The 27087-nt window shown below is 40.6% G+C and overlaps 1 protein-coding gene across 4 annotated transcripts in view; it reads right to left on the minus strand.

The window, feature by feature from the left end:
- GAS6 (growth arrest specific 6) overlaps window positions 1–27087 on the minus strand; it is a 157149-nt gene that overhangs the window by 12800 nt on the left and 117262 nt on the right. For all 4 annotated transcript variants that reach the window (XM_075336420.1, XM_075336418.1, XM_075336421.1 and 1 more), the window contains 3 exons: window positions 17783–17947; window positions 17521–17689; window positions 13275–13447 (listed from right to left, as the gene is read on the minus strand). In XM_075336420.1, the coding sequence (XP_075192535.1) occupies window positions 13275–13447; window positions 17521–17689; window positions 17783–17947 (507 nt within the window). The remainder of the gene's footprint in view (window positions 1–13274; window positions 13448–17520; window positions 17690–17782; window positions 17948–27087) is intronic.

Raw genomic sequence — 27087 nt, forward strand, 5'->3', positions numbered from 1 at the left:
TAATGGGAAGCATCTATGAGAGATTACTAATCTGTGAGTGAAAAGAAAAACACACACAAAAAATCCTTTATTTGAAATAAACAAAAAAACCTCACCTTATTTCACCCTTTTATTAACACCAAACACCCAGTTCCAACTTAATCCACATAAGGTCCCACAATGATTCTGGCTCTGCTACAAACATACTGAAGTCACAGCGTGTGCGGGCACAGAACATGTCTGCAAGCTGTGGGCTTCAGGGCAGAGACTGACTTAGCCACAACTGTGAGCGGTGAAGTTACTCAGCTTATCGGTGGTCATAGCTGGACGTGCCCACAGTATCCCACCTGTGACTGCTGGTAAACTGACCTCAGGTGAACCCATTAAACTTAGTGACCTCACCTCAGGTGAACAGAGTTCAAAACCACACCAAAACAGTGTCAATGTTTTGAGGTTTGTTTTTTTTTTTTTACTAAGAGATGCAGATTTGGTGCTGAAATTTATACACCATATTCCTGCACTAAATCTGCATCTTCTGGGGAAAAAAACATCAAAACACAATGGGGTTTCGATGTGATTTTTTTTTTTTTTTGCCTGGAGGTGCAGATTTGATGCAGAAATATGGTGTATAAATTTCAACACCAAATCTGCATCTCTTAGTAAAGAAAAAAAAAAACACAAACAAAAAAAACCCCTAACCTAAAAACATTGACGCTGTTTTGGTGTGGTTTTCTGCCAGGAGATGCAAATTTAGTGCATAATCTGTTGCAGACATTTCAGCACCAAATTCACATTTCCAGGCAGAAAACCACACACAAATGGCAATATTTTTGTGCGTTGCATATAGACATGTAATAGACATGTATTTTCACTGAATCAGACCGGTCAGATTACACTGACAGAATGCCTGTTAGACCCTGCTTATGTCTGGGTCTAACAAACCACCAAACCTGGGACACCAGGAAGTCATTGTTTAGCCTCCGAGTCCCATGACAACTATTGGTTCCTCGCGATATCATCGCAGGGTGCTAATTTGGGAGAAAGATGTGGGGAGTCCTCTACTTTCTAAATGTGGCATCTAGAGGGTTAATCAGGCAGGGGTGGCATTCACAAGCTCTGCATGGAAGTGCTGCTATTTCAGCACCTCCCACCAATCACATGCAGTGATCGGACCAGTCAGACTGACTGGCCCATTCCAGCAATCTGTGAGCAGGAACTGCTGTAATTAATAGTCACATCTCTTCCCATGCCATTTAGCTGTCGGTGATTACTGCCAGCACGGAGCTGTGACTGTATGTTTTGACACAGTGACAGTTTAAAACCACAACGAACATCACACGTCATGATATGGGAACGGATACCTGCTCATAACATGCTATGTACGTCATTCGTTGTTAAGTGGTTATTGTTGCATATGGAGTATTATGCTCTTTTGAATATAATTTTCGGCAACATCCGCCTACAGTGTGAGCTGAATTATTTGGCAAGTGAGTATTTTTTTTACCAGATCATCACTTTTACACGTACAGTGGAACCTCGGTTTACGAGTAACCCGGTTTGCAAGTATTTCGTTATACGAGCAAAGCTTGCTGTAAATTTGTAACTCAGTTTACGAACAAGCTTTGCCGTATGAGCAAATATTCACCGCACACATTTCTAGTTCCGTACCTTAACCGTGCTCTGACCCACTCTTGCAGTCTGCACAAACACGCACAAATTATGCTCATCTTACCTTCCGTTCCATCGCCGTCCTCATGGTTCTTGTAGTTCGCCGGTACAGGATATGTATCGGGTAACCATCGCGATGATGGGGGAACTTCCGCTGTCAGTCGCTACTCAAAGGCAAGCGTGCTAGCCAATCAGAGGCAAGCGGATCCTGACTTTGACGTCAGCGCCCTGGCAGCGGAAGTTCCTCTATCGTCGCGATGGTTACCCGATACACATCCTGTACCGGCGAACTACAAGAACCGGGAGGCCGGCGATGGAACGGAAGGTAAAGTGAGCATAATATGTGTGTGTGCGTGTTTGTGCGTGTGTAGAATGGCACAATAGGGGACCAGGATGGGACATTGAACAAGTTGTGGAATAAATTGTCTGAGCTTGCATTATGTCCTATGGGAAATTTTGCTTTGCTAGACGAGTAACTTGGTTTACAAGCACACTCCCAGAGCGGATTGTTCTCATAAACCAAGGTTCCACTGTATTATAGAACTCCAAGCTGTATAAACCTGAATATGCATTGGTTTGAAGCATATCAGGTGATATATATTTGTGTAATGAAGGCGGGTTTGGCCTAAGAATATCAACACTTTATCATGGTGTAAAAAAATTCTTAGGTAGCTTCTTTTCTTCTGGTAGAATGAGCCAAGATCAAGAAATCAAGACAGAACGATTTCAATTTTAAATTTTGGACTGGCATCATCCTAGTCGTGAGCAGCGCTTGCACAAATTGATCTCATGGTGGACAGTAAAATAGCACCAGTGGCACTGAACAAACTGTGCATTCGCAGCTGTGGACACTATTTTCCTGAAGACTGGCAAGAGATCAATCTGCGCAAGCACCACCCACAGTGAAGATGGAGTCTGAGCGAAATTTAAATAAGGATGAAGAAAAGACACAGGGACGCGGAGGAGCATGAACAGAGCTGAAGAACCTTACACCAGTTCCGCCCCATAAACCCACCCCAATGCACGAAGATATGAAAACTTAAAACACAGATTAAAGAGAATCTTCAACACCGGTGTCACGCTGTACAAAGGGCTAGTAAGACGCAGTACAGCATATTCCCCACTAGGTGGCAGCAGAGTAGTGAAAGAGAGTCACAGCAACACTGTAACAGAAATGCAGCTGAAGTACAGCAGAGTAACTTCAGCAAGCAGTTCACAGGCGAACTACCAGGGGCAATAGAGTAGCCAAGCAGTCAGGGTCAAGCCAGGAAAGTCAAGTCACTGCAAAGGGAGGATCAAAATCAAGTCAGAAAACAGAACAGAGTCGAAAGCCAGATCAGGTATGCAGAGGGAAACACAAACAACTGACAGGAATGGAAAGTCAGGGACTGGGACAGACAGATGAACAGGGGGAGGGTACAGGTCAGGGCACAATAACAAGGAGTCAGATTAAACAGGAAATCTCACCAGAGCCAGTCACAGGCTGCACAGCAAAACTATAACCAGCACAGGAATGCAAGTGCAGAGACCAGATATAGCATCTCATGAAACCAGAACAAGGCTGATGGGAGTTAACCCTGACATGACCAGGCCGGGTCTTGGAAACTCTGGAGCGGGGAGTACCAGTCCTGGATCATGACATCTGGTAAAATTTTAATCAGTACGACAGCTGCAATATGGCCCTATCTGTACTTTACGTAGAAAAATGATACAGAAAGGTTCTCTTTAAAGGGGCTTTCCCACAAACAAAGTTGATTAAAATTAACAAATCTTGGAACAATAAACATTTTCACAATTGCATATGCTTAAATAAAAAAAATAATGTTCCTGTGCTAAGATAATCTTATAAATGTGCCCCTGTTGCCGTGTTTCCCCAAAAATAAGACAGGGGCTTATATTATTTTCTGCTTTACAAAATGTGCTAGGTCTTATTTTCCGAGGTGAGGTGTTGTGTGTCTTATATTTGTCTGCTAAATTAGTGCCAGAGGATTGCACCACAATCCTCGGTATCTCTCCTGAGCTGAGGGACAGCTGCATAGACATACACGTGGTCACTCTCAGATCAGGAGTGCCGGCTAATTAAATTAATGCATATTACACCTCTTCCCCACCCAGAATCCCGCCCACCACTCTTCAGTCGAGCATGGCACTGACACTATACCTGCTGTATAGGGTCGCTACACATTCTTCGGTGGCTCTCCTGAGCAGAGAGTGACAGCTGCATAGACATACACGCCGCAACTCTCAGATCAGGAGTGCCCCCGATGATTGCAGAGACCAAGCGCATGGCTAATTAATAGAATGACTATTCACCCCCCTCTCTGGTAATCGCACCCACCAGTCTGAGCCCTGCACTGCACCCGCACTCTTCCTGCTGTATTACCAGTACTGCCAGCCCGTGGATCCTATCTCAATCATTGCCGACTCTCCCCAGCTAAGTGTAACAGCTGCATAGACATACACGCTGTTACTCTTAGGTGAGGAGAGTAGCCGATGATTGCGATGCGATCCTCGGGCTGGTAGTACCGGTAATACAGCAGGCAGAGTACGGGTGCAGTGTAGGACTCATAGCAGTGGGCAGGATTATGGGAGAGAAGAGTGACTATTCATTCTCTTAGTTAACCAGCGCGTCCTCACTGCAATCATTGGCGGCACTCTTGATTTGAGAGTGACAGTGTGTAGGTCTATGCAGCCATCACTCATAGCTCAGGAGAGCCTCTGAGGATTTTAATGAGATTCTTATACAGGCGGTGGGCGGGGTTCTGGGTAGGGGGAAAAGTATGAGTATTCATTCAATAAATTAGCACGGGGTTAGAGCAACATAAGGCGACAATAAAAGATATTTATCCTGAAATAGGGCCGCACAAGCCCTATTTCAGGATATTGTTAGTTTGAGTACGCAACTGGGGCTTATTTTTGGAGTAGGGCTTATATTTCAAGAAAACTCCAAAAAGGCTGAAAAATCCTGCTAGAGCTTATTTAATCATAGAATTGTAGAATGTTAGAATTGGAATGGACCTCAAGGGCCATCGAATCCAACCCCTGCAAGTGCAAGTTTTCCTAAATCATCCCAGCCATATGTTTTACCAGTTTCCACTTGAAGATTTCCATTGATGCAAAGCTCACTACCTCCCGTGGTGGCCTGTTCCACTCTCTGATTGCCGTCACTGTCAGAAAGTTTTTCCTAATGTCTAATCTGAATCTCCTTCCTTTTTTAGTTTCATCCCATTGCTTCTTGTACTTCCTCTGCAATGTTGACTTCCTTTCAGATATTTGTAGACCCCTATTAAGTCTCCTCCCAGCCTTCTCTTTTGCAAACTAAACATTCCTAGTTCTTTTAGCCGGTCTTCATATGACATGGTTTGCAGACCTTCTACCATCTTGGTTGCTCTTCTCGGGACTTGCTCCAATATATCAATGTCTTTCTTGAATTGGGGCGCCCAGAACTGTACACAGTATTCCAGGTGGGGGTCTGACCAGGGCAGAGAATAGAGGAATAATTATCTCTCTTGATCTAGATTCAATGCTTGTCTTGATACATCCCAGAATTGTGTTGGCTTTTTTAGCTACAATACCACACTGTTAGCTCATGTTCAAATCTAGGATCTCTTATGCCCAAGTCCTTTTCCCCCGGTGTTATCAACTAGTTCTATTCCTCCCATACTATATATGCTTTTTACATTTCTTTTACCCAGATGTAGGACCTTCTATTTGTCCCTGTTAAACACCAATCTGTTTGCCTCGGCCCATTGTTGGAGTGTCTAGATCCTTCTGAATACGATCTCTTTCCTCTCTTGTGTTGGCGGCTACTCCCATGTTAGTATCATCATTTTATGAGTTCCCCAGTAATTCCATTGTCCAGGTCATTTATAAAGATATTAAACAGCACTGGACCCAGGACAGAGCCTTGCAGCACCCCGCTTTTAACTTTCCTCCAGTTTGATGTGTAGGAATTTAGTAATACTTTTTGTGCAAAATCATTAAGCCATTTGTGAATCCATCTAACTGATTTTTTTGTCTATTCCATACTTGATCATTTTTTTAATGGGGATGTGATACTTTATCGAATACCTTACTGAAGTCAAGGTATGTAATATCCACAGCATTCCCTGGTCCAACCATTCAGTGACTTTGTTATAAAAAGGAAACAGGTTGCTCTAACAAGATTTATCGGTCATAAAGTTGTGCTGGCTTTGATTAATTAATGCATTCCCATCCAGGTGCCAAAGTAAATGTTCTTTGACAATTTGCTCGAAGATTTTTCCAGCAATGGAGGTCAGGCTTACTGGCCTGTAATTCCCTGGATCCTCCTTTTTCCCCTTTTTGTAAATAGGAACCACATTTGCCCTTTTTCAATCTACAACCCCTGGCAAAAATTATGGAATCACCTGGCTCTGAGGATGTTCATTCAGTTGTTCACTTTTGTTTAAAAAAAAAAAAAAAAAGCAGATCAGAGACATGGCACAAAACTAAAGTCATTTCAAATGGCAACTTTCTGGCTCTTAGAAACACTAAAAAAAATCATGAAAACATAATGTGCTAGCCAGTAACTGTTACTTTTCAAGACCAAACAGGGGGAAAAATTATGGAATCACTGAATTATGAGGAAAAAATTATGGAATCATGAAAAACAAACAAACAAAAGAACACTCCAATACATCACTAGTATTTTGTTGCACCACCTCTGGCTTCAATAACAGCTTCCAGTCTCTTAGGCATGGACTTAATGAGTGACAAACATTACTCATCATCAATCTGGCTCCAACTTTCCCTGATTGCTGTTGCCAGATCAGCTTTGCAGGTTGGAGCCTTGTCATGGACCATTTTCTTCAACTTCCACCAAAGATTTTCAATTGGATTGAGATCCGGACTATTTGCAGGCCCATTGACCTTGTGTGTCTTTTTTAAAGGAATGTTTTCAGTTTTTGCTCTATGGCAGGATGCAGTATCATCTTGATAAATGATTTAATCATCCCCAAACATCCTTTCAATTGATGAAATAAGAAAAGTGTCCAAAATTTCAATGTAAATTTGGGCATTTATTGAAGATGTAATAACAACCATCTCCTCAGTGCCTTTACCTGACATGCAGACCCATATCATCAATGACTGTAAAAATTTACATGTTCTTTTCATGTAGTCATCTTTTTATTGTTTAGCTTTTCTGTATGTAAATTCCATTTCCTTTATGCGGTTTCTTACAGTTTGGTCACAGACATTGACTCCAGTTTCCTTCCATTCGTTCCACATTTGTTTTGTTATGCATTTCCTGTTTTGGAGACATATTGCTTTAAGTTTCCTGTCTTGATGCTTTGACTTTGAGGTCTTCCTTGGTTATCAGTATATTTGCCCTTAACAACCTTCCCATGTTGTTTGTATTTGGTCTAAATTTTGGACTGCTGACTGAACAACCAACATCTTTTGCAACATTGCGTGATGATCTACCCTCTTCTAAGAGTTTGATAAACCTCTCCTTTGTTTCAATTGACATTTCTCGTGTTGGAGCCAATATCAGTGCACTTGGTGCAACAGCTCTCCAAGGTGTGATCACTCCTTTTTAGATGCAGACTAACGAGCAGATCTTATTTGATGTCAGTGACTCCATAATTTTTCCCCCTGTTTGGTCTTGAAAAGTAACCGTTACTGGCTAGCATATTATTTTTCATGATTTTTTTTTTAGTGTTTCTTAAAGCCAGAAAGTTGCTATTTGAAATGACTTTAGTTTTGTGCCATGTCTGTGATCTGCTTTTTTTTTTTAAACAAAAGTAAACAACTGATTGAACATCCTCAGATCCAGGTGATTCCATAATTTTTTCCAGGGGTTGTAGAGGGTCCACTCCTGTTTCCCATGGCTTACTGAAGATTTTGGTAAGCGGTACTATTATCTCCTCAGCTATCTCTTTCAAGACTCTAGGGTGTAAATCATCTGGCCCTGGGGACTTGGTTTCCTTTAATTTGTTTAAGTGTTCTAATATCAATCCTTTGCTAATGGTCAGCTTGGACTGCTCCTGACCATCATTTCTCTCATGATTATTGTTGATGCATGCATTAGTTTTTCGGGAGAAAACCGATACGAAATAAGAATTTAGTCTCTTCACCTGCTGTTCTATTTTGTTGACTGTTTCACCTTTTTGATTCTGCAAGACTCCGATGGTCTCTTTCATTTTTCTTTTACCGTTAACATATCCCCCAAAATCCTTTTATGTTACTCTTGGTCTCTTGCAAGCCTCAATTCGTGTTCGGCCTTAGCTGCTTTGATGCTGGTCTTGCAGAGAGTCTGCAAACTGACATGTATTCTTCCCTAGGTATAATCACCATCTTCCACGTGTTGTATGTTTCCATTTTCTTTTTAAGCAGGTGATGTAATTTGTTGGTCATCCAACCTGGTTTCTTTAGGGATTTCCCATTTTTCTTCCTTTTAGGTATGGTTAGTTCTTGTGCATTAAGGATTGCCTTATGGAAGATTTCCCATCCTTCGTGTGTAGTTTTGAGCTTAAGAATTATGTGCCATGGAATTCTACCAATCTTTACCTTTACGCCCTTGAAGTGTGTTTCTTCTCAGGTGTTCCCGGTCTTGCAACCCCAAATTCAAGGATAGCATGATTGCTGAGTCCCAGTGTTCCTGCTACCCTTAGTCTCCTAACCATATCCTCGTCGTTTGTTAGTACTAGGTCCAAGATGGCTGTTCCCCTTGTATTTTCTTTTACCAGCTGGGAGCTAAAGTTGTCTGTAAGGGAGTAGAAACATTGAATGGAGCCTTTACTCTTACCTGCGAGGTTTCCCAATGAATGTCTGGGTAGTTGAAATCTCCCATGTTCACTATTTCATGGGGGGTTTTTTTGAGAATGTGGCCATTTGATGTGAAAAAAAAAAGAATCCATATCCTTTGCTTGACCCAGTGGTCTAACATAAACACCTGTTAGGAGGTTCTTCCCATTGTTTACTCCATGAATTCTTAACCACATATTTTTTAATAGATTCTCATTCTATGAAAGTTTAGTTTCTGTGGAGAGGTTTTATTTTTTCATATACATTGCAACTCCTCCTCCTCTTTTGTTAGTTCTATTCTTTTTTAATAAGTTATATCCTTCCATCTGTATGTTCCAATCGTGTTTCACTCCACCAGGTTTCTGTGATGCTGATGTCATAATTTTCCTTCTGTATTACTAGCTCTAATTCTCCTTGTTCATTTCCCATGCTTTGTGCATTTGTATAAAAACATTTTAGTTTGTGCTCTGTTGCTCCCCTTTTCTTAGAATTTTCTGAGTATCCTGTCCTCTTTACCACATCTAGTATCCTTGTTTAGTATGTCCTTTAGCTGCATGTTCTTCTCTAGCATTTTTCTTGACATCCCTTCTTCTTCTAGTTTAAAGCCCTCCTGATAAGTGTGGCAAGTCTTCTGGCAAATGTGTATTTTCCAGCTTTTGTGAGGTGTATCCCGTCTCTAGCAAGGAGTCCATCGTAGAGGTAATTCACACCATGGTCCAATAATCCAAATCCTTGCTGTCTGCGCCACCTTCTTAGCCAGTTGTTTACTTCTAGGATCCTATGCCATCTCCTTATGTCATGACAATCAACTGGATGGATTGATGAGAAAACTACCTGCACATCCAGTTCCTTCACTTTCTTCACCAGATTTTCAAAGTCTTTGCAGATAGTTGTAGGTCATTTTTTTGTGGTGTCATTTGTGACTACAAGTATCAGTAGGTATGGTTAGTCAATTATCCTTAGAACTTAGGAGGTTTGGTATCCTGTTGGTCACATCATTGATTTTTGATCCTTGGAGGCAGCATACTTCTCGTGTGGATAAGTCCGGCCTGCAGACAGCTGCCTGTGTGCCTCTTAGTAGTGAGATGCCCACAACTACAACTCTTTTCTTCCTAAGCATACAATTTTTTACTGCTCCTGAGTGTTTCCGCGTGACAATTAAGTCTTCTTTTATTGTAATGGTCTCTTCTTGAATTGTGCCATTTTCGTCATTCTGCATGAGGATTTGATAACGATTGCTAAGATGTTTGAGTGGTGACAGCTTTGTGATCTGCTTGCTCCTTTTGGTCACATGTATCCATTTAACAGCCTCCGCAGGTGCTTTGAAGCGTTTTTCTCTTTCCGTGTCCTGAAGGGTTCCTTCTGCATCATCCAAGAAGTCTTCACCTTCATAATGAGCTTCAGTGTCGCTATTCTTCCTTCCAACCCTTCCACCTTTTCTTCTACAAGATCCACTAGTTTGCATTTGTGGCAGATGAAGTTGTCCTTTTTGTCCAACAGATCCATGAACATGTAGCATGTGTTGCAGCTTACCATGTGGGTTTTCACCTCTTCCATATGTCTGCTAAATTCAAGTGAATATTCCTGTGTGTATGTTTTTGTTTGCTTGTTTTGTTTTTGTTTTTTTTTACTTTACCTGTGTGCTTGATGTCCCAGTGTACAAAGCAGACAAATTTGGGCATCTAGCGGAGCGTGAATTTCCGATGTCCTCAAAGCGTTGAGAACCGTCTGATCTCAGCAATCGTTCAGCTTAAGGAGACTCTTCCTATTTCCACTGGAGATATGCAGGTGAGGCTTCCTGTTGCTCCAATCCCTGGTTTTTGAGGGGGTAGGGTTTATTTTCAGGGTAAAACAGTATATGTGTAATTGCAGTGTCTGACTGTACAAGAACATGGTTAGACCATAACATATCTCCTGGGCAGGAAAGCATGCAAAAGAGCGTATACAGACATTACATCAGGGGATCATAATCTTATATACTGTTATGTACTGTGTAATGGCAGTACCAACACAAGAAGTAGGTGCCATATTTGAATTCGAGGGAACGTAGTCAGTAGTCACTTTAAGGGGGTGTCTTAAGCACAGGGAGCAGGTTCCAGCTTTGAACCTTTAAATCAGGACGGAGATAGACAGTTCTTAGCATAGGGTTCAGCAAAAGCAAAAGGGTGTTGGTTCCATCTTTGATTTAGAGCATATGCAGTAGTGTAATGACAAAAATTTTTTTTTTATGAAACCATGTGCAATTGAGGAACTTTTATGGGTAATTTAAGAATAAGTATTGCTTTTTTTTGTTTTTAAAAAAACGTTCCCCCTTTCATTAAAATGAAATAAGGCAAAAATTATTTTTTCCCCCCAAAAAAGGACATGCAATTTTGCGTTATTGAAACGATAATAGTAATAACTAAGCAACTTTTATTATTCGTTTTTTAACAAATACGGTATAAAACATTTAATTATAAGTACAATATGTACAAAAGAAGTGTTTAAAAATTATTTTTTCCTATGAATTTTAGATTCAAAAATTCAATTTTTTTCGATTTCGCATGTAGTTCCTCCATCAGTTTTACAGCACGTTCAGCATTTTGGTTAGATCTGGGAATGTCAATTAATGACCCCACGACCAACCAGTGCGCCTTCAAACACTTAATTGCCTTCTTGCACTTTGTCTTGGTGAGTGAGGTTAACAGTTCATTGAAGGACGCTTCGTTGTAGTGTTGCGACTGGAACCAGGCATTTGCCCATTCATAGCAGATGAAGTCGCATGCAATACTGAGGACGCGGCGCCACTCTGGTATCACAAAAAATGCTATAACAGCATATACAGCTCACGAGTTCCATCTTGCCATGTGCAGGTTTGGGAGTTTCTTCCAACTGATTTGAGGCCAACGCGATGTTGTTTTGTAATGACGATATGCCTGACATAGTTCATATAAGAACTTGAAATCATCTCGCCATCCAGGATTCTCGCCTGTGTTGACATGATCTGTTGCAACTTGGTGGTAATCAATCTGAAGTGAGGCATAGTTTTCTGTTAATTTGTCAATGAAGAAATAATGAAGTTCTGGTTTCTTCGTCTCTGGAATAAGGAAATTCATGACGTGCTTCAGTAGGAGGTCGAGTACATGGTGTTGACAGCCAATGTATTGTGGCTTCTGAAAGCCCTTTCTCGAGACATCATCCTGTATCAGCGTTACAATCCCATTCAAACGACCAGTATTTACTGCTGCCGTGTCGCAGATTATCATGCTAATACTTTCCCAAGCGTCGTATTCATCAATTAGCTGATGTAGTTCCTTGTGAATAGCCGTGGCAGAACCATTCTAACATTTCAGAATACCGAGTTTGATTTCGGTTGTGGTATTTTTCAGCAGAACTACTTGATACTCTTCCCCTTGGATTCTTTTACCATCGAAGTGGAGACAATAGGGATCTTTGCTTTGAAGTTTTTCAAAAATTTTGGTTTTCATTTTCTGTCCTTCTGAAATTATTCGTCTCCAGGCACCCAACTGACTTGGAACCGGTACATCATGACCTTGTTCAGCAATGGTTGCAAGCACTTTATTTGCTTTATGTGTAGAAATGTTGTTTTTCAGTACCAGTAAACTTGCTGTTGTAGTGCTTGCTCTTTTGTATTTCGGTGTGCGTTCAGTAGAAGATGACGCGAAAGAAGAGGTTGGCTTTGGAGTCTCGGGTAAAGATTCAGAGACAGTATCATGTGTGGGTTGCGATTGCGAAGTGCTGGCTTGATCTTGAAATATTGATAGTCGGATTCGTTTTCTTGGATGAATTGATTCCAAAGGAGCTTGTTTGAGCATCGAATAACCAACTTTGCCTCCACTCTCAACTTGCCTCAGGTAGAGCTCTTTATCCTCAGAGTTTTTCCATTCTCCATTAACGTTGGCAACATCAAATAACTGAGAAAGTGTTGTAGTGAATTTATCAGAAGGTTTCTTTTTGTTTTTGTCATTTAGATCAATCAGACGATTGAGTTTCTTTCTGATGAGTGCACTGGATAAAAGTGGGAAGTCTAGAGTTTCCCTCCAGAGCAATTCTATATCCATTATCATATTTTTTATTCGATCCAGACGCCGTTTCTCGCTGTTGAACAGAAAACTGAAGTTTCCAAGAATTTTTCAGTTCGTAGGAATCCGCGTGAGATTGGAGAGATTTTCAACATATGGAATACTTGGATTAAAAAAAATCGTTTTTTTGAAAATTTTGAAATGAAAAAGAGGGGGAACTTTTTTGAATATTTTACAAATTTGATGATACTAATGTCATTTGAATGCAATTGTTCCTCGAATGTAAAGGGTTTCATTTTCGTTTTGCAAAATTTTTAAAATAGTCATCACACTAATATGCAGCCAATATTTAGCATAGGGATGCGGCCGCATGTGACCTTGCCACAATTCCATTGAACTGTATCTAACTGTACTGCATTTGTGCCAGATCCGGCTTTCTGGCAAAATAACGCTGATGTGAGAGCAGCCTTATACTTTGCGGTCCAGGACAGAGCCCTTAGCTCTACCTAGCAGGGACAGCGCCCTTAGCCCTACTAAGCAGGGACAGAGCCTTTAGTCCTACCAAGCAGTGATAGCACTTATCCCTACCCTGCAGTGACAGCACTCTTAACCCTACTACTCTAGGACGGTTATCTTAGCCCTAATACCCAATGATACTCTTGCACTAGATTCATTAGCAAGAGATAATATCACTTTGCAAAGGGTATTTTGTCAATGAGCAAATTAGAAACTATGCTTATAAATTAACTAAGCTAAGAAATTAAACTCTTAAAAGATGAAATTTATGTTTTCAGTAAGCACATGACATTATCTGTAAGGTTGAGAGGCAGTTCTTACCTGGCGTTTTACTTTTACCGTGGAATGATAATCAACAAGTGCTAGCGACAGAGGGACTTCCTTATCTTCCGACACAAGAGCAAAGAGCACTCCAGTATCTGTTGCAGGATTTATCTCAGCACTGACTTCTATACTCCAGTTCGACTCATATTGCGGTTCATTGGATAAATGCACTACAAGAAATTAAAGGAATATCACAAAAGATTGAAATGCACAAATCATACAACTCTGTGCATAAAAATTGTGGTGCACATTTCTAGCACAAAGTAAGCCAACATACAGGTGCCGTAACCTTAGACTTGACCTGATTTATCAAACAACATGAACCACTATGATAAGTCTAGCTCATTTTGAAGCTGTTCCCTCTGCATTGACAAAGAATTGGAGATTATTGACAAATATACCCATTTTGGTTAATAATGCTAACATCCATTGTCCCTATCTTACACACACACGCACACACACACACACACACACATATTATGTATGTATGTATGTATGTATGTATGTATGTATGTATGAATGCATGTATATACACATACACATACATACATATACATACATACACACAAACATTATATATACATATACACACACACACACACACACACACACACACATACATACACACACAGTGCCTTGCGAAAGTATTCGGCCCGCTTGAATTTTTCAACCTTTCAGGTTTTAAACATAAAGATAAAAATTTTAAAATTTTATGGTGAAGAATCAACAAGTGGGACACAATTGTGAAGTTGAACGATATTTATTGCTGATTTAAAACTTTTGTAAAAAATAAATAACTGAAAAGTGGGGCATGCAATAATATTCGGCCCCTTTAAGTTAATACTTTGTAGTGCCACCTTTTGCTGCGAATATAGCTGCTAGTCGCTTGGGTTATGTGTCTATCAGTTTTGCACATCGAGAGACTGAAATTCTTGCCCATTCTTCCTTTGCAAATAACTGGAGCTAAGTGAGGTTGGTTGGAGAGCGTTTCTGAACAGCAGTTTTCAGCTCTTTCCACAATTCTCGATTGGATTCAGGTCTGGACTTTGACTTTGGTATTCTAATACCTGGATATGTTTATTTGTGAACCATTCCATTGTAGATTTTGTTTTACGTTTGGGATCATTGTCTTGTTGGAAGACAAATCTCCATCCCAGTCAGTCTCAGGTCTTTTGCAGACTCCCAACAGGTATTCTTCAAGAATGGTCCTGTATTTTGGCTCCATCCATCTTCCCATCAATTTTAGCAATCTTCCTTATCCCTACTGAAGCAAAGCAGGCCCAAACCATGATACTGCCACCACCATGTTTGACAGTGGGGATGGTGTGTTTAGGGTGATAAGCTGTGTGGCTTTTACACCAAACATATCGTTTGGCATTGTGCCCAAAAAGTTTGATTTTTGGCTTTCTTACCAGAGCACCTTCCTTCCACATGTTTGGTGTGTCTCCCAGGTGGCTTGTGGCAAACTTTAAACCACACTTTTTATGGATATCTTTGAGAAATGGCTTTCTCCTTGCCACTTCTTCTTCTCCATAAAGGCCAGAATTGTGCATTGTGTACGACTGATTGTTGTCCTATGGACAGACTCTCCCACCTCAGCTGTAGAACTCTGATCATGGGCCTCTTGGCTGCATCTCTGATCAGTCTTCTCCTTGTTTGAGATGCAAGTTTGGACGGCCGGCTGGGTCTTGGTAGATTTGCAGTGGTATGATACTCCTTCCATTTCAATATGATCGCTTGCACAGTACTTCTTGGGATGTTTAAAGTTTTGGTAATCTTTTTGCAACCAAATCCAGCTTTAAACTTCTCCACAACAGTATCACGGACCTGCCTGTTGTGTTCTTGGATCTTCATGATGCTCTCTGTGCTTTAAACAGAACACTGAGACTATCACAGAGCAGGTGCATTTATACAGAGACTTGATTACACACAGGTGGCTTATATTTATCATCATTAGTCATTTAGGACAACATTGGATCATTCAGAGATCCTCAACGAACGTCTGGAGTGAGTTTGCTGCACTGAAAGTAAAGGGGCCGAATAATATTGCGCGCCCCACTTTTCAGTTATTTATTTTTTTAAAAAGTTTAAAATAAGCAATAAATATCGTTCACCTTCACAATTGTGTCCCACTGTTTGTTGATTCTTCACCATAACTTGAAATGTGGGAAAGGGTTGAAAAATTCAAGGGGGCCGAATACTTACTTTCGCAAGGCGCTCTCTCTCTCTATAATATATATATATATATATATATATATATATATATATATATATATATATATACACACACATACATATAAAATGTTCAATTTAATGAGATACCAATAACATACTGATTGAACGACTATGTTGAACACAATCCTGGTAGATTTTTGCCTTGTTTACAGCTGAAACTAAAGCTAAAATAGCAATTAGATGTCAGTGGGCTTGGATTTCCACGGTATAAGGGATAATTTTTAAGCTATGTTCACACAGGGCATCTTTTACTGCATTTTTTAGGTCACAAAGATGCACCTAAATGCATGCATTTCCTTCTCCCAGCAAAGTCTATGATATTTCTATTTTGCTGTCTACATAGTGCATCTTTTTTGTCTGCATCTTGGCTGCATTTTTAAAGATGCAGCCAAGATGCAGCATGCTGATTCTTTTTGCGTTTTTAAGTCCTTCCAGTCAATAGATTTGATTGAAAAAACGCAGTGGGCAAAATCCGGTAAAAAGGTGTAAAAAATGCATGCGGGGGGTTTTTTTTATGCGTTTTTGCTGCGGATGCATTTTTGGAGCCAAAAATGCTGCATCTTTGTGGGTAAGAAAAGATGCAGTGTGTGCACATAGCCTTAGTACCAGCACAAGGTGAATTATTTCCCTTATGTTTGTTTACTCACAAGACCATAGCCAGATAGAGTTCGGGAATCATATAGAGTACAGCACTTATGTCGGAGGTCAGTGTAGGATCATGAAATTATCAAGAACACAAACATACATAGGAGAGTGCTAAAAAAAAAAAAGTAACTAACAGGTAACAGCTTTCTCCCTGGATGGACCTAAGAATATAAACCTACCAACTCTGCACCACAAAAAGTGTTTAGTCTTTCCTTCCTAAGGCTATGTGCACACGAGAAAGTGCCTTTTTCTTAAGGAAAATCCGGACCCTTTTAAAGAATCCCACACCCGTGGTAAAAAAAAAAATGCACTAAAAACGCTGCGAAATCCGCATGCGGTTTTACCATGGTTTGCCACGGATTTACCGCGGATTTTCTGCAGGTTGGTCCCTGCGGATTTTTACCATTATCTATGGCAAAAAACGCAGGTACCTGCAGAAAAGAAGTGACATGCACATTAATTCAACAGAGGAAAATCCTCAGGTAAATCCGTGGGTATAAAAAAAACCGCAGTGTGCGCACAGCATTTTCTAAAACCCATAGGATTTGCTGGGGAATGACTTCAGAAATGTTAGACACATTTTCTGCGGCAAAATCCGCAGCGTGTGCACAGGGCCTTAGGCGGCAAATCAACTCGTTCACCAACTGAGGAAGGAAACATGGAACTGGGTATCCTGTTATTATAGTTATCTTTATTTGGTGAGTATTCACATTCTTAGATCCATGCAGGGAGCAATGGGTTACCTATTAGTTGCTACGTTTTTGTTTGTTTGTTTTTTTTTTTTTAATTACTGTATGTGCATTAGTATTTTTTAAGCGCTCACCAATGTACCGGCAAATAGTTAAAGGGGTGGTTCACTACTCTGCAATAGTGGCTACATCTAAACATATAAAACTGATAGGGAAGGCTTTTTTTAAATACCTTGATCAGACAATTCTGCCTCTGAGCGGCTCTATTGCGGTCCACTCATCCCCATGAAGTGACCCCCCCCCCCACCCCGGCTTTGTGACCTCTGAGATCAGGTGATGTCAGATCAACTTCCAGTTGATCTGACATCACCAAGGCCAGCCCCAGTCTTCTTGAGTGAGATCACTTCATGGCGATGAGCGGACCACAATAGCGCCGCTCAGAGGCAGAGTTGGATGAACAAGCAAGGTATTTAGAAAAAGCCTTCCTGTCAGTTTTACAGAGATGTGCTGACTATTGCAGTAGTAGTGAACCACCTCTTTAATTTTTGGCGTAAAGTACAGTACCTCAAGGTTTTTAGGTGCACATTTACATAAATATCCTCAATTACAGTTTAGATGTTGTGAATATGTTGGTGCTATATAAATAAAATTATTATTAATTTTTCCTTACTTACTATAATCAATGAAGAAAAGAGCATATCCTCTTCCTGGATAAAAAGATCCTCTTCCAGCAACCAGAAAACACTGCATTTTCTCTGTCCTTTGCACAGTCTCCTGTATAGATGTGTCTTCACCATTCAGCCAGTTCCAGCTCCGCATACAGCCGTCCAGACGGGTGTTTATCTGAGAGGAAAAACAGGTTAGAGGTTAACACATGTCAGTGTGAGCATTAAAACCACAGCCCTCATTCTTCTTTCTCCTTTGAGGAGCACTTACTGGCTGAATCAGGTCACTACTTTTAAAGGGAATTCCTCCTACTGTTAAATTTAGCTGGTACAACCCTTTGTCAAATGTAAAAAGGTCACCAGCTACTGCTATTTTCATGACAGCGTCTTTATTGACTTTTATTATCAAATTCCGATCAAGTTCTTCAACAGAAATCTGTGGAACAAAAAAGAAAAATAAATTTAATGCAAAAAGTCAATTGATTTTCCAGGATCTGATATTCTCTCGTCATAAATTCACCAGAGTGTACCATAAACTCCAGGTAATTAATACTTCTTTCTTTAGCTCATGTTGCGCCAACACATTCTGCAATACACTATAGAAAGCGCCACCATTTGCATTACAATCTAAATTCCCCAACTCAAGCAAACTAAAGGCCCCGTCACACTAAGCAACATCGCTAGCAACATCGCTGCTAACGAACAACTTTTGTGACGTAGCAGCGATGTTGCTAGTGATGTCGCTGTGTGTGACATCCAGCAACAACCTGGCCCCTGCTGTGAGGTCGTTGGTCGTTGCTGAATGTCCTGGGCCATTTTTTAGTTGTTGCTGTCCCGCTGTGAGGCACAGATCGCTGTGTGTGACAGCGAGACAGCAACAACTAAATGTGCAGGCAGCAGGAGCCGGCTTCTGCGGAGGCTGGTAACCACAGTAAACATCGGGTAACCAAGAAGCCCTGTCCTTGGTTACCCGATATTTACCTTTGTTACCAGCCTCCGCCGCTCTCACTGTCAGTGCCGGCTCCTGCTCTGTGCACATGTAGCTGCAGGACACATCGGGTTAATTAACCCGATGTGTGCTGTAGCTAGGAGAGCAGGGAGCCAGCGCTAAGCATTGTGCGCTGCTCCCTGCTCTGTGCACATGTAGCTGCAGCACACATCGGGTAATTAACCCGATGTGTGCTGTACTAGGAGAGCAGGGAGCCAGCGCTAAGCGGTGTGCGCTGCTCCCTGCTCTGTGCACATGTAGCTGCAGCACACATCGGGTAATTAACCCGATGTGTGCTGTACTAGGAGAGCAGGGAGCCAGCGCTAAGCAGTGTGCGCTGCTCCCTGCACGTGTAGCTCCGTGCGCTGGTAACCAAGGTAAATATCGGGTTGGTTACCCGATATTTACCTTAGTTACCAAGCGCAGCATCTTCCACGCGGCGCTGGGGGCTGGTCACTGGTTGCTGGTGAGCTCACCAGCAACTCGAGTAGCGACGCTCCAGCGATCCCTGCCAGGTCAGGTTGCTGGTGGGATCGCTGGAGCGTCGCAGTGTGACATCTCACCAGCAACCTCCTAGTAACTTACCAGCAATCCCTATCGTTGTTGGGATCGCTGGTAAGTTGCTTAGTGTGACTGGACCTTAAGGAGAATTTTACAGGACGCCAATAAACCTATCAGCATGTGGAGTGTGCCAGGAAAATTGAGTACCAGCAGAAAACCTATGCAAACATGGGAAAAACATACAAATTTCATGCAGATCTATTGAATCAAACAAAGGAACCCAGTGCCAGAAGGCAACAGAGCTAACTACAGACATTTGCATGCGCGCTGGCTACAGTTCTGAGCTACCTCTCTTAGCCTCCTTCATTTCTAGAAAAGGACTCCTGGAAGTGCAAATTAGCCAGGAGCCATTTTACTGTACTTTCTACCGGGTCATCACAAGCTTATCTGGCCAGCAGCACAAGAATAAAAGCCTGAACTGTCAATAAATCACTAAGAAACAACCAATTCCCCAGTAACCATGATGATGGGCTGGCTGGGGAAGCAAAGATGGCTATAACTTTTTACTTTTCTTCTTCAGAGCTGTAACTATTTAGTACAGTACAGTACATATTTATTGTAATATTCTACATGTCTCCTTAATTCTAGCAAATTTACAGCTGATATACAATATATACGGTGTATATATATATATATATATATATATATATATATATATATATAATATATATATTAATATTATATATATATATTATATAAATATATATATATTATATAATATATATATATTATATATATATAACCAAGAACCAAGTTCAATGTCACTCAAAATTAGGCTTAAGGTACCGTCACACTAAGCGACGCTCCAGCGATCCCACCAGCAACCTGACTTGGCAGGGATCGCTGGAGTGTCGCTACACGGGTTGCTGGTGAGCTGTCAAACAGGCAGATCTCACCAGCAACCAGTGACCAGCCCTCAGCCAGCAGCGACGCGTGGAAGCGATGCTGCGCTTGGTAACTAGGTAAATATCGGGTAACCAACCCGATATTTACCTTGGTTACCAGCGCACACTGCTTAGCGTTATTTACCCGATGTGTAGTCTGGCTATGTGTGCAGGGAGCAGGGAGCCGGCACTGACAGCGTGAGAGCGGCGGATGCTGGTAACGAAGGTAAATATTGGGTAACCAAGGAAAGGGCTTCTTGGTTACCCGATATTTACATTGGTTACCAGCCTCCGCAGACGCCGGCTCCCTGCTCACTGCACATTCAGTTGTTGCTCTCTCGCTGTCACACACAGCGATGTGTGCTTCACAGCGGGAGAGCAACAACTAAAAAATGGTCCAGGACATTCAGCAACAACCAGAGACCTCACAGCAGGGGCCAGGTTGTTGCTGGATGTCACACACCGCAACATCGCTAGCAACATCGCTGTTGCGTCACAAAAGTCGTGCCTCAGCAGCGATGTTCCTAGCGATGTTGCTTAGCGAGACGTGGCCTTTAGAGTCCAGAGCAGATACATATACCCTTAACTGAATGTAAAAGGAACAGGTTGTACATATAGTCAGATCTATGGACAGCATGGTATAAAGAAGGTGCAGCTGAGAAGAACTACTCCACAAAAGTTTTAGGCAGATATGAAAACAATTGAGTTAAAAAAAATAGAAGTATAAAAGGGGTTGTCTGGGACTTTAACATTGATGACCTCTTAGGATAGGTCATCAATATCGGATCGGTGGGGATGTGGCACCCGACACCCCCATTAATCATGCGTTCCTGTGGCCTGCCAGATGTGCTCATTGGCGGATGTGCACTACCTGTGTGTGGCCACTATACCATTATGAAGCTGTTCAGTTTCACAACAGAGCACATCCAGCCACCAGAAAGAGCTCCACTAATCAGATATTGATGACTTATCCTTAGGCGGGCTTTGCACGTTGCGACATCGCAAGCCGATGCTGCTGGTAGTCTCAGGATGGGGAGCCCCACGTTACAGGGAGGCTCCCCTAGCCTAAAAATATCAGCCAGCAGCCGCCCGGAAATGCCTGCATTCATTAGATGCGACAGTCCTCGGACTCTACCCGGCTCATCCTGAATTGCCCTGGTGCGGTAGCAATCGGGGTAATAAGGAATTAAATTAAAAAAACAAAATTTAAAAAATTACGTGGGCTCCTGCCATTTTTCAAAGACCAACCAAGGTAGAGCAGGCAACTTGGGGCTGATATTATTAGAGTGGGAAGGGCCATCATTATTTGGCCCTTTACAGCTTAACAAAAGCAGCCCACAGCCGTCCCAGAAGTGGCGCATCCATAAGATGCGCCAATTCTGGCGCAGGACCCGGCTCTTCCAATGGCAGCCGGGTTAATAAGGAGTTAATGGCAGCCCACAGCTGCCACTAAGTCCTAGCTTAGTGATGCCAGGCGTCAATGAGACACCCCCCATCATTAAACTGTAAGTGAAAGTAAATAAACACATACACCCAAAAAATCCTTTATTTGAAATAAAATAAAAAAGAAAAAAAAAACACCCTCTTTCACCACTTTATTAATCCCCAAACACCCCTCCAGGTCCGACATAATCCACACGAGGTCCCACGATGCTTTCAGCTTTGCTACATCGGAAGCTGACAGCGAGCGGCCATAGAGCATGACTGCTCTCTGTGAGCTCCACGCAGCAACTGAAGTGAGTTGCGCTATCAGCAGTGACATCACTTAGGTTACCAGCGGCCACAGCTGGATCCTCCAACTGTCTCAGGGGAGGACTTCAGCTGTGGCCGCGGGTAATGCGAGTGACGGCACCGCTGATGGCGTGGGTCACTTCAGTCAGTCAGGTGACCCGCGGGCAGCCACAGCAGAAGTCCTGCGTTTTGGATGCATTTTTTTTTTAATCAAACAAACACAGCGTTTACAGTTCTCAAAACGCTGCAGTTTATTTGTCAAGCCAGAACGCAGTGTGCACATGGCCTTAAGGTTGTTTTTTTCTCTCTTTCATTCCAAGGATAGGCAATCAAAAGTAAAATTATCTTTTGTTCAGTTACAGTGTTTCAACCTATGAAAATGAAGATTATCATCACCTGATTAGTATAATAGGTTATTCATACACCTCACCATTTCACAATGTCTTTGTATAAGTGCAGCTAGAAGAACTGATGTTGCTTTGAAGGCAAAAGGGTGATCACACCAAATATTGAATTGATTTAAATTGTTCTTTTGTTTATTTATTTTACATTGTGATAAATTTAATAATAGAATACTAACATTTCTATTTTTTTAAAGCAATCTTACTTTGCAGCATTTTTTCAACAACTGCCCAACACTTTTGTATGGTACTTCATGTTTGCTGACAACTCAGTATAACTTGGGTGATCCTACTCAGTGATTGACAACCATCTCTGAATTCACAGTCATACAGGGAAAACTGTCAATTATTAATAAATGAAATGAAGTTTTAGGGCTTGCTCACATGATTGTACAACATGGCTAAGTACTATCCGATGTTTTACCTGATCGCACTTGGGGCAGTGCAGATCTACAATTTTTTTTCTCGTGCCGATTCAGCATAAAAAAACATCTGCAGCATTCTGTGTTTGGTTTGATATTCAGATCACGTGCACCCATACAAGTCTGTAGGTGCGTGAGAAACATCGGACTGCACTCAGATGTCATCCTAGTGCAGTCCGATTCCCATTGACACAGGCAATGGAGAAGGTGGGGAAATTAAATTCTCATTATTCTCTAAACCTATGCTCAGATTTTCTCTTGCAAGAGAATCATATAACGCTACAGTGAAACTTGGATCAACCTTTGATCTACAGTATGTTATTTGATCAAAATTTGAGTTGAATGTCATTAGCATAAATCGGGCAGATTGTCTGGCATGAAAGTGCATACACCCTTGTGACCCCAACCTTACTGAAACTTTTCCCAGAAAAATGTATCTGGTCATCTCCTCCTGCTCTGCTACATCCTGTCTGCAGATCACATACCAGTTTCAATATGACAGGTTCCATTTAATCCCAATAAAATTAATTCCACAAAAGAAAAGTAGTCTAATTTATAAATTTATTTATAGCCACTAAAACTCCCTTTTCCTTAACTCTGTTCAAACTAAACGATGCTCTGTTACTTCATGATGGCATGGAAATCTTCATTAAACTTTATACGATCTAGGCAGGTGGAAAACGTTAACTTAGTGGTTGATTTTGCAACTGAGACTAGATGTATGTTATGCGGTAGACAAATAGACTAGACTAGACATGATTGCATGCTTTGGAAATTTTAGCAATAACATTTTACTTTTACAGTTTTCTATATTTTAGTTGAAAGCATTAAAACATAACTGTTAAAGAACACATTTATAGTTTATCACTTATCAATAAGTAAAAAGCCAGTAAAGAAAAGATATACATAGTCCTATATATATATATATATATATATATATATATATAGATATATATATATATATATATATATATATATATCTATATATATATATATATATATATATATATATATATATATAGGACTATATATATATCTATATATATATATATATATATATATATATCTATATATATATATATATATGGATATATATATATATATATATATATATATATATATATATTATATTATATACATATATATACACAGTGCCTACAAGTAGTATTCAACCCCCTGCAGATTTAGCAGGTTTGATAAGATGCAAATAAGTTAGAGCCTGCAAACTTCAAACAAGAGCAGGATTTATTAACAGATGCATAAATCTTACAAACCAACAAGTTCTGTTGCTCAGTTAATTTTTAATAAAGTTTCAACATAAAAGTGTGGGTCAATTATTATTCAACCCCTAGGTTTAATATTTTGTGGAATAACCCTTGTTTGCAATTACAGCTAATAATCGTCTTTTATAAGACCTGATCAGGCCGGCACAGGTCTCTGGAGTTATCTTGGCCCACTCCTCCATGCAGATCTTCTCCAAGTTATCTAGGTTCTTTGGGTGTCTCATGTGGACTTTAATCTTGAGCTCCTTCCACAAGTTTTCAATTGGGTTAAGGTCAGGAGACTGACTAGGCCACTGCAACACCTTGATTTTTTCCCTCTTGAACCAGGCCTTGGTTTTCTTGGCTGTGTGCTTTGGGTCGTTGTCTTGTTGGAAGATGAAATGACGACCCATCTTAAGATCCTTGATGGAGGAGCGGAGGTTCTTGGCCAAAATCTCCAGGTAGGCCGTGCTATCCATCTTCCCATGGATGCGGACCAGATGGCCAGGCCCCTTGGCTGAGAAACAGCCCCACAGCATGATTCTGCCACCACCATGCTTGACTGTAGGGATGGTATTGTTGGGGTCGTATGCAGTGCCATCCAGTCTCCAAATGTCACGTGTGTGGTTGGCACCAAAGATCTCGATCTTGGTCTCATCAGACCAGAGAACCTTGAACCAGTCTGTCTCAGAGTCCTCCAAGTGATCATGAGCAAACTGTAGACGAGCCTTGACATGACGCTTTGAAAGTAAAGGTACCTTACGGGCTGGTCTGGAACGGAGACCATTGCGGTGGAGTACGTTACTTATGGTATTGACTGAAACCAATGTCCCCACTGCCATGAGATCTTCCCGGACCTCCTTCCTTGTTGTCCTTGGGTTAGCCTTGACTCTTCAGACAAGCCTGGCCTCGACACGGGTGGAAACTTTCAAAGGTTGTCCAGGCCGTGGAAGGCTAACAGTAGTTCCATAAGCCTTCCACTTCCGGATGATGCTCCCAACAGTGGAGACAGGTAGGCCCAACTCCTTGGAAAGGGTTTTGTACCCCTTGCCAGCCTTGTGACCCTCCACGATCTTGTCTCTGATGGCCTTGGAATGCTCCTTTGTCTTTCCCATGTTGACCAAGTATGAGTGCTGTTCACAAGTTTGGGGAGGGTCCTAATTAGTCAGAAAAGGCTGGAAAAAGAGATAATTAATCCAAACATGTGAAGCTCATTGTTCTTTGTGCCTGAAATACTTCTTAATACTTTAGGGGAACCAAACAGAATTCTGGTGGTTTGAGGGGTTGAATAATAAATGACCCTCTGAATAAACTTTTCACAATTTAAAAAAAAAAAAGAAATAACATTCTTTTTTGCTGCAGTGCATTTCACACTTCCAGACTGATCTACAGTCCAAATGTCACAATGCCAAGTTATTTCCGAATGTGTAAACCTGCAGGGGGTTGAATACTACTTGTAGGCATATATATATATATTATATATATATATATATTATATATATATATATATATATATATATATATATATACATATACATATATATACATACACATATACATATACATATATATACATACACATATACATATACATATATATACATACACATATACATATATATATATATATATATATATATATACATACACATATACATATATATATATATATATATATATATATATATATATATATATATATACATATATATATATATATATATATATAGGTATGTGCACACGTTGAGTATTTGGATGCAGAAATTTCAGCACCATACCTGTACCTCATGGCAAGACAAAACGTAGCGGCAAAAACACTCTTTTTGCCACGACTGCAATATGTTTTTGTGTGCGTTTTTCACTTGTGTTTTTTTTTTTTTTACTCCAATGACTGCTATAGAGATAGATAACAGATATAGAGACTAGATATAACTAGATATAGACAAACAGATCTAGACATACACCACAGACATATCAACATACAGTTGCACAACCCACCGACATATAAAAAAATCGCACCCTTTTGAACTTATTGGACAGCTTTTTATGATTGCATAAATAAATGAATGAAAAAAATGAAATGGGGTCCCCCTATTTTTGATAACCAAAAAAGGTAAAAGGAGACAGCTGTGAGCTGATGTTATCAGGCAGAGAAGGTCCATGGTTATTGGGTCCTTCGCAGCCTTAAAATAACAGCCCGCAGCCTCCCCAGAAGTGGCGCATCAAATTACATACACCAATTCTGGCACTTCCCCTAGGCTCTTCCCAATTGCCTGGTGTGATGGTAATCAGGGTAATGGTAGTTGGGGTTGAAGTCTGCTGTGTAGTGTCAGCTGGTATGAAGCCCAGGTGTTTTTAATGGAGAGGTGTCTATTAAACACCCCCATAACAAACCCAATAAGTGAAAAGAAAAAAAAACCCCACAAATATTTTTGAAAAAAAAAAAACAAAAAACATGCAGGTCCGTTGTAGTCCCAAGATTCCGACATAGTCCACAAAAGGAAACCTGAAAGACATAAAAAGAGAGAAACAGAAACAAGACACTGTCACTCGTTCACCAATTTATTAAATGGTGAACCAGGGAAAGTATGGGGGGTGTTTTTCAATAAAGTATTTGTATGTGTGTTGTTTTTCTTTTCACTTACTGGGTTAGTAATATGAGTGTCTGATGGTGAAGTGTATATTACCAGCACCAGGGCTTGATGCAAGCTGACACTACACAACTTGTTTTTTTTTTCATTTAGTTATTTAATCATAAAAAGCTGTCCAATAACCTCCACAGGATGCAATTTATTATATGTCGCTCTCTATGTCTATCTATTTCTATTACCTATCTTGTTAGATCCAAGAGAAATCGAGAGACTCAATTCAAAGGTATATACATATTAAAACCAGAAAATATGGGACTGTGTAGAATGTAAAAAGCAGACCCAGGGCATAAAGTAAAAATAATATTGTATGAATCAAACCATCACATTGGTTATATAAAGAAAATTTAAATAATGGATGGTACTATGAAAAAGGTAAATAGGTAAACAAGTATATATATATATATGACAAAAAAAAGTAAACAGGGTGTGTGTGAAGAATGGCTCAAAAGTGTGAAAGTATAGGAGTCTCACAAAGTAAGAACTAAGCCAGTGCAAATAAATGAGCAGACCAAGGTGCAAAATCAAATAACCACACAATCATAATATTTTTAATACACCTGTAACCGATGCAGGTGCATCGTTACTATATGAATGTGTTCCTGGGACACCCAGGACGCATTTGACACTCATACTGACACTGAGGTCAAACAGATTTTTATCTAACTCTATAGCATTC

The sequence above is a fragment of the Anomaloglossus baeobatrachus genome, chromosome 2 (genome assembly GCF_048569485.1).
Source record: "Anomaloglossus baeobatrachus isolate aAnoBae1 chromosome 2, aAnoBae1.hap1, whole genome shotgun sequence".
In the NCBI taxonomy this organism is placed as follows: domain Eukaryota; kingdom Metazoa; phylum Chordata; class Amphibia; order Anura; family Aromobatidae; genus Anomaloglossus; species Anomaloglossus baeobatrachus.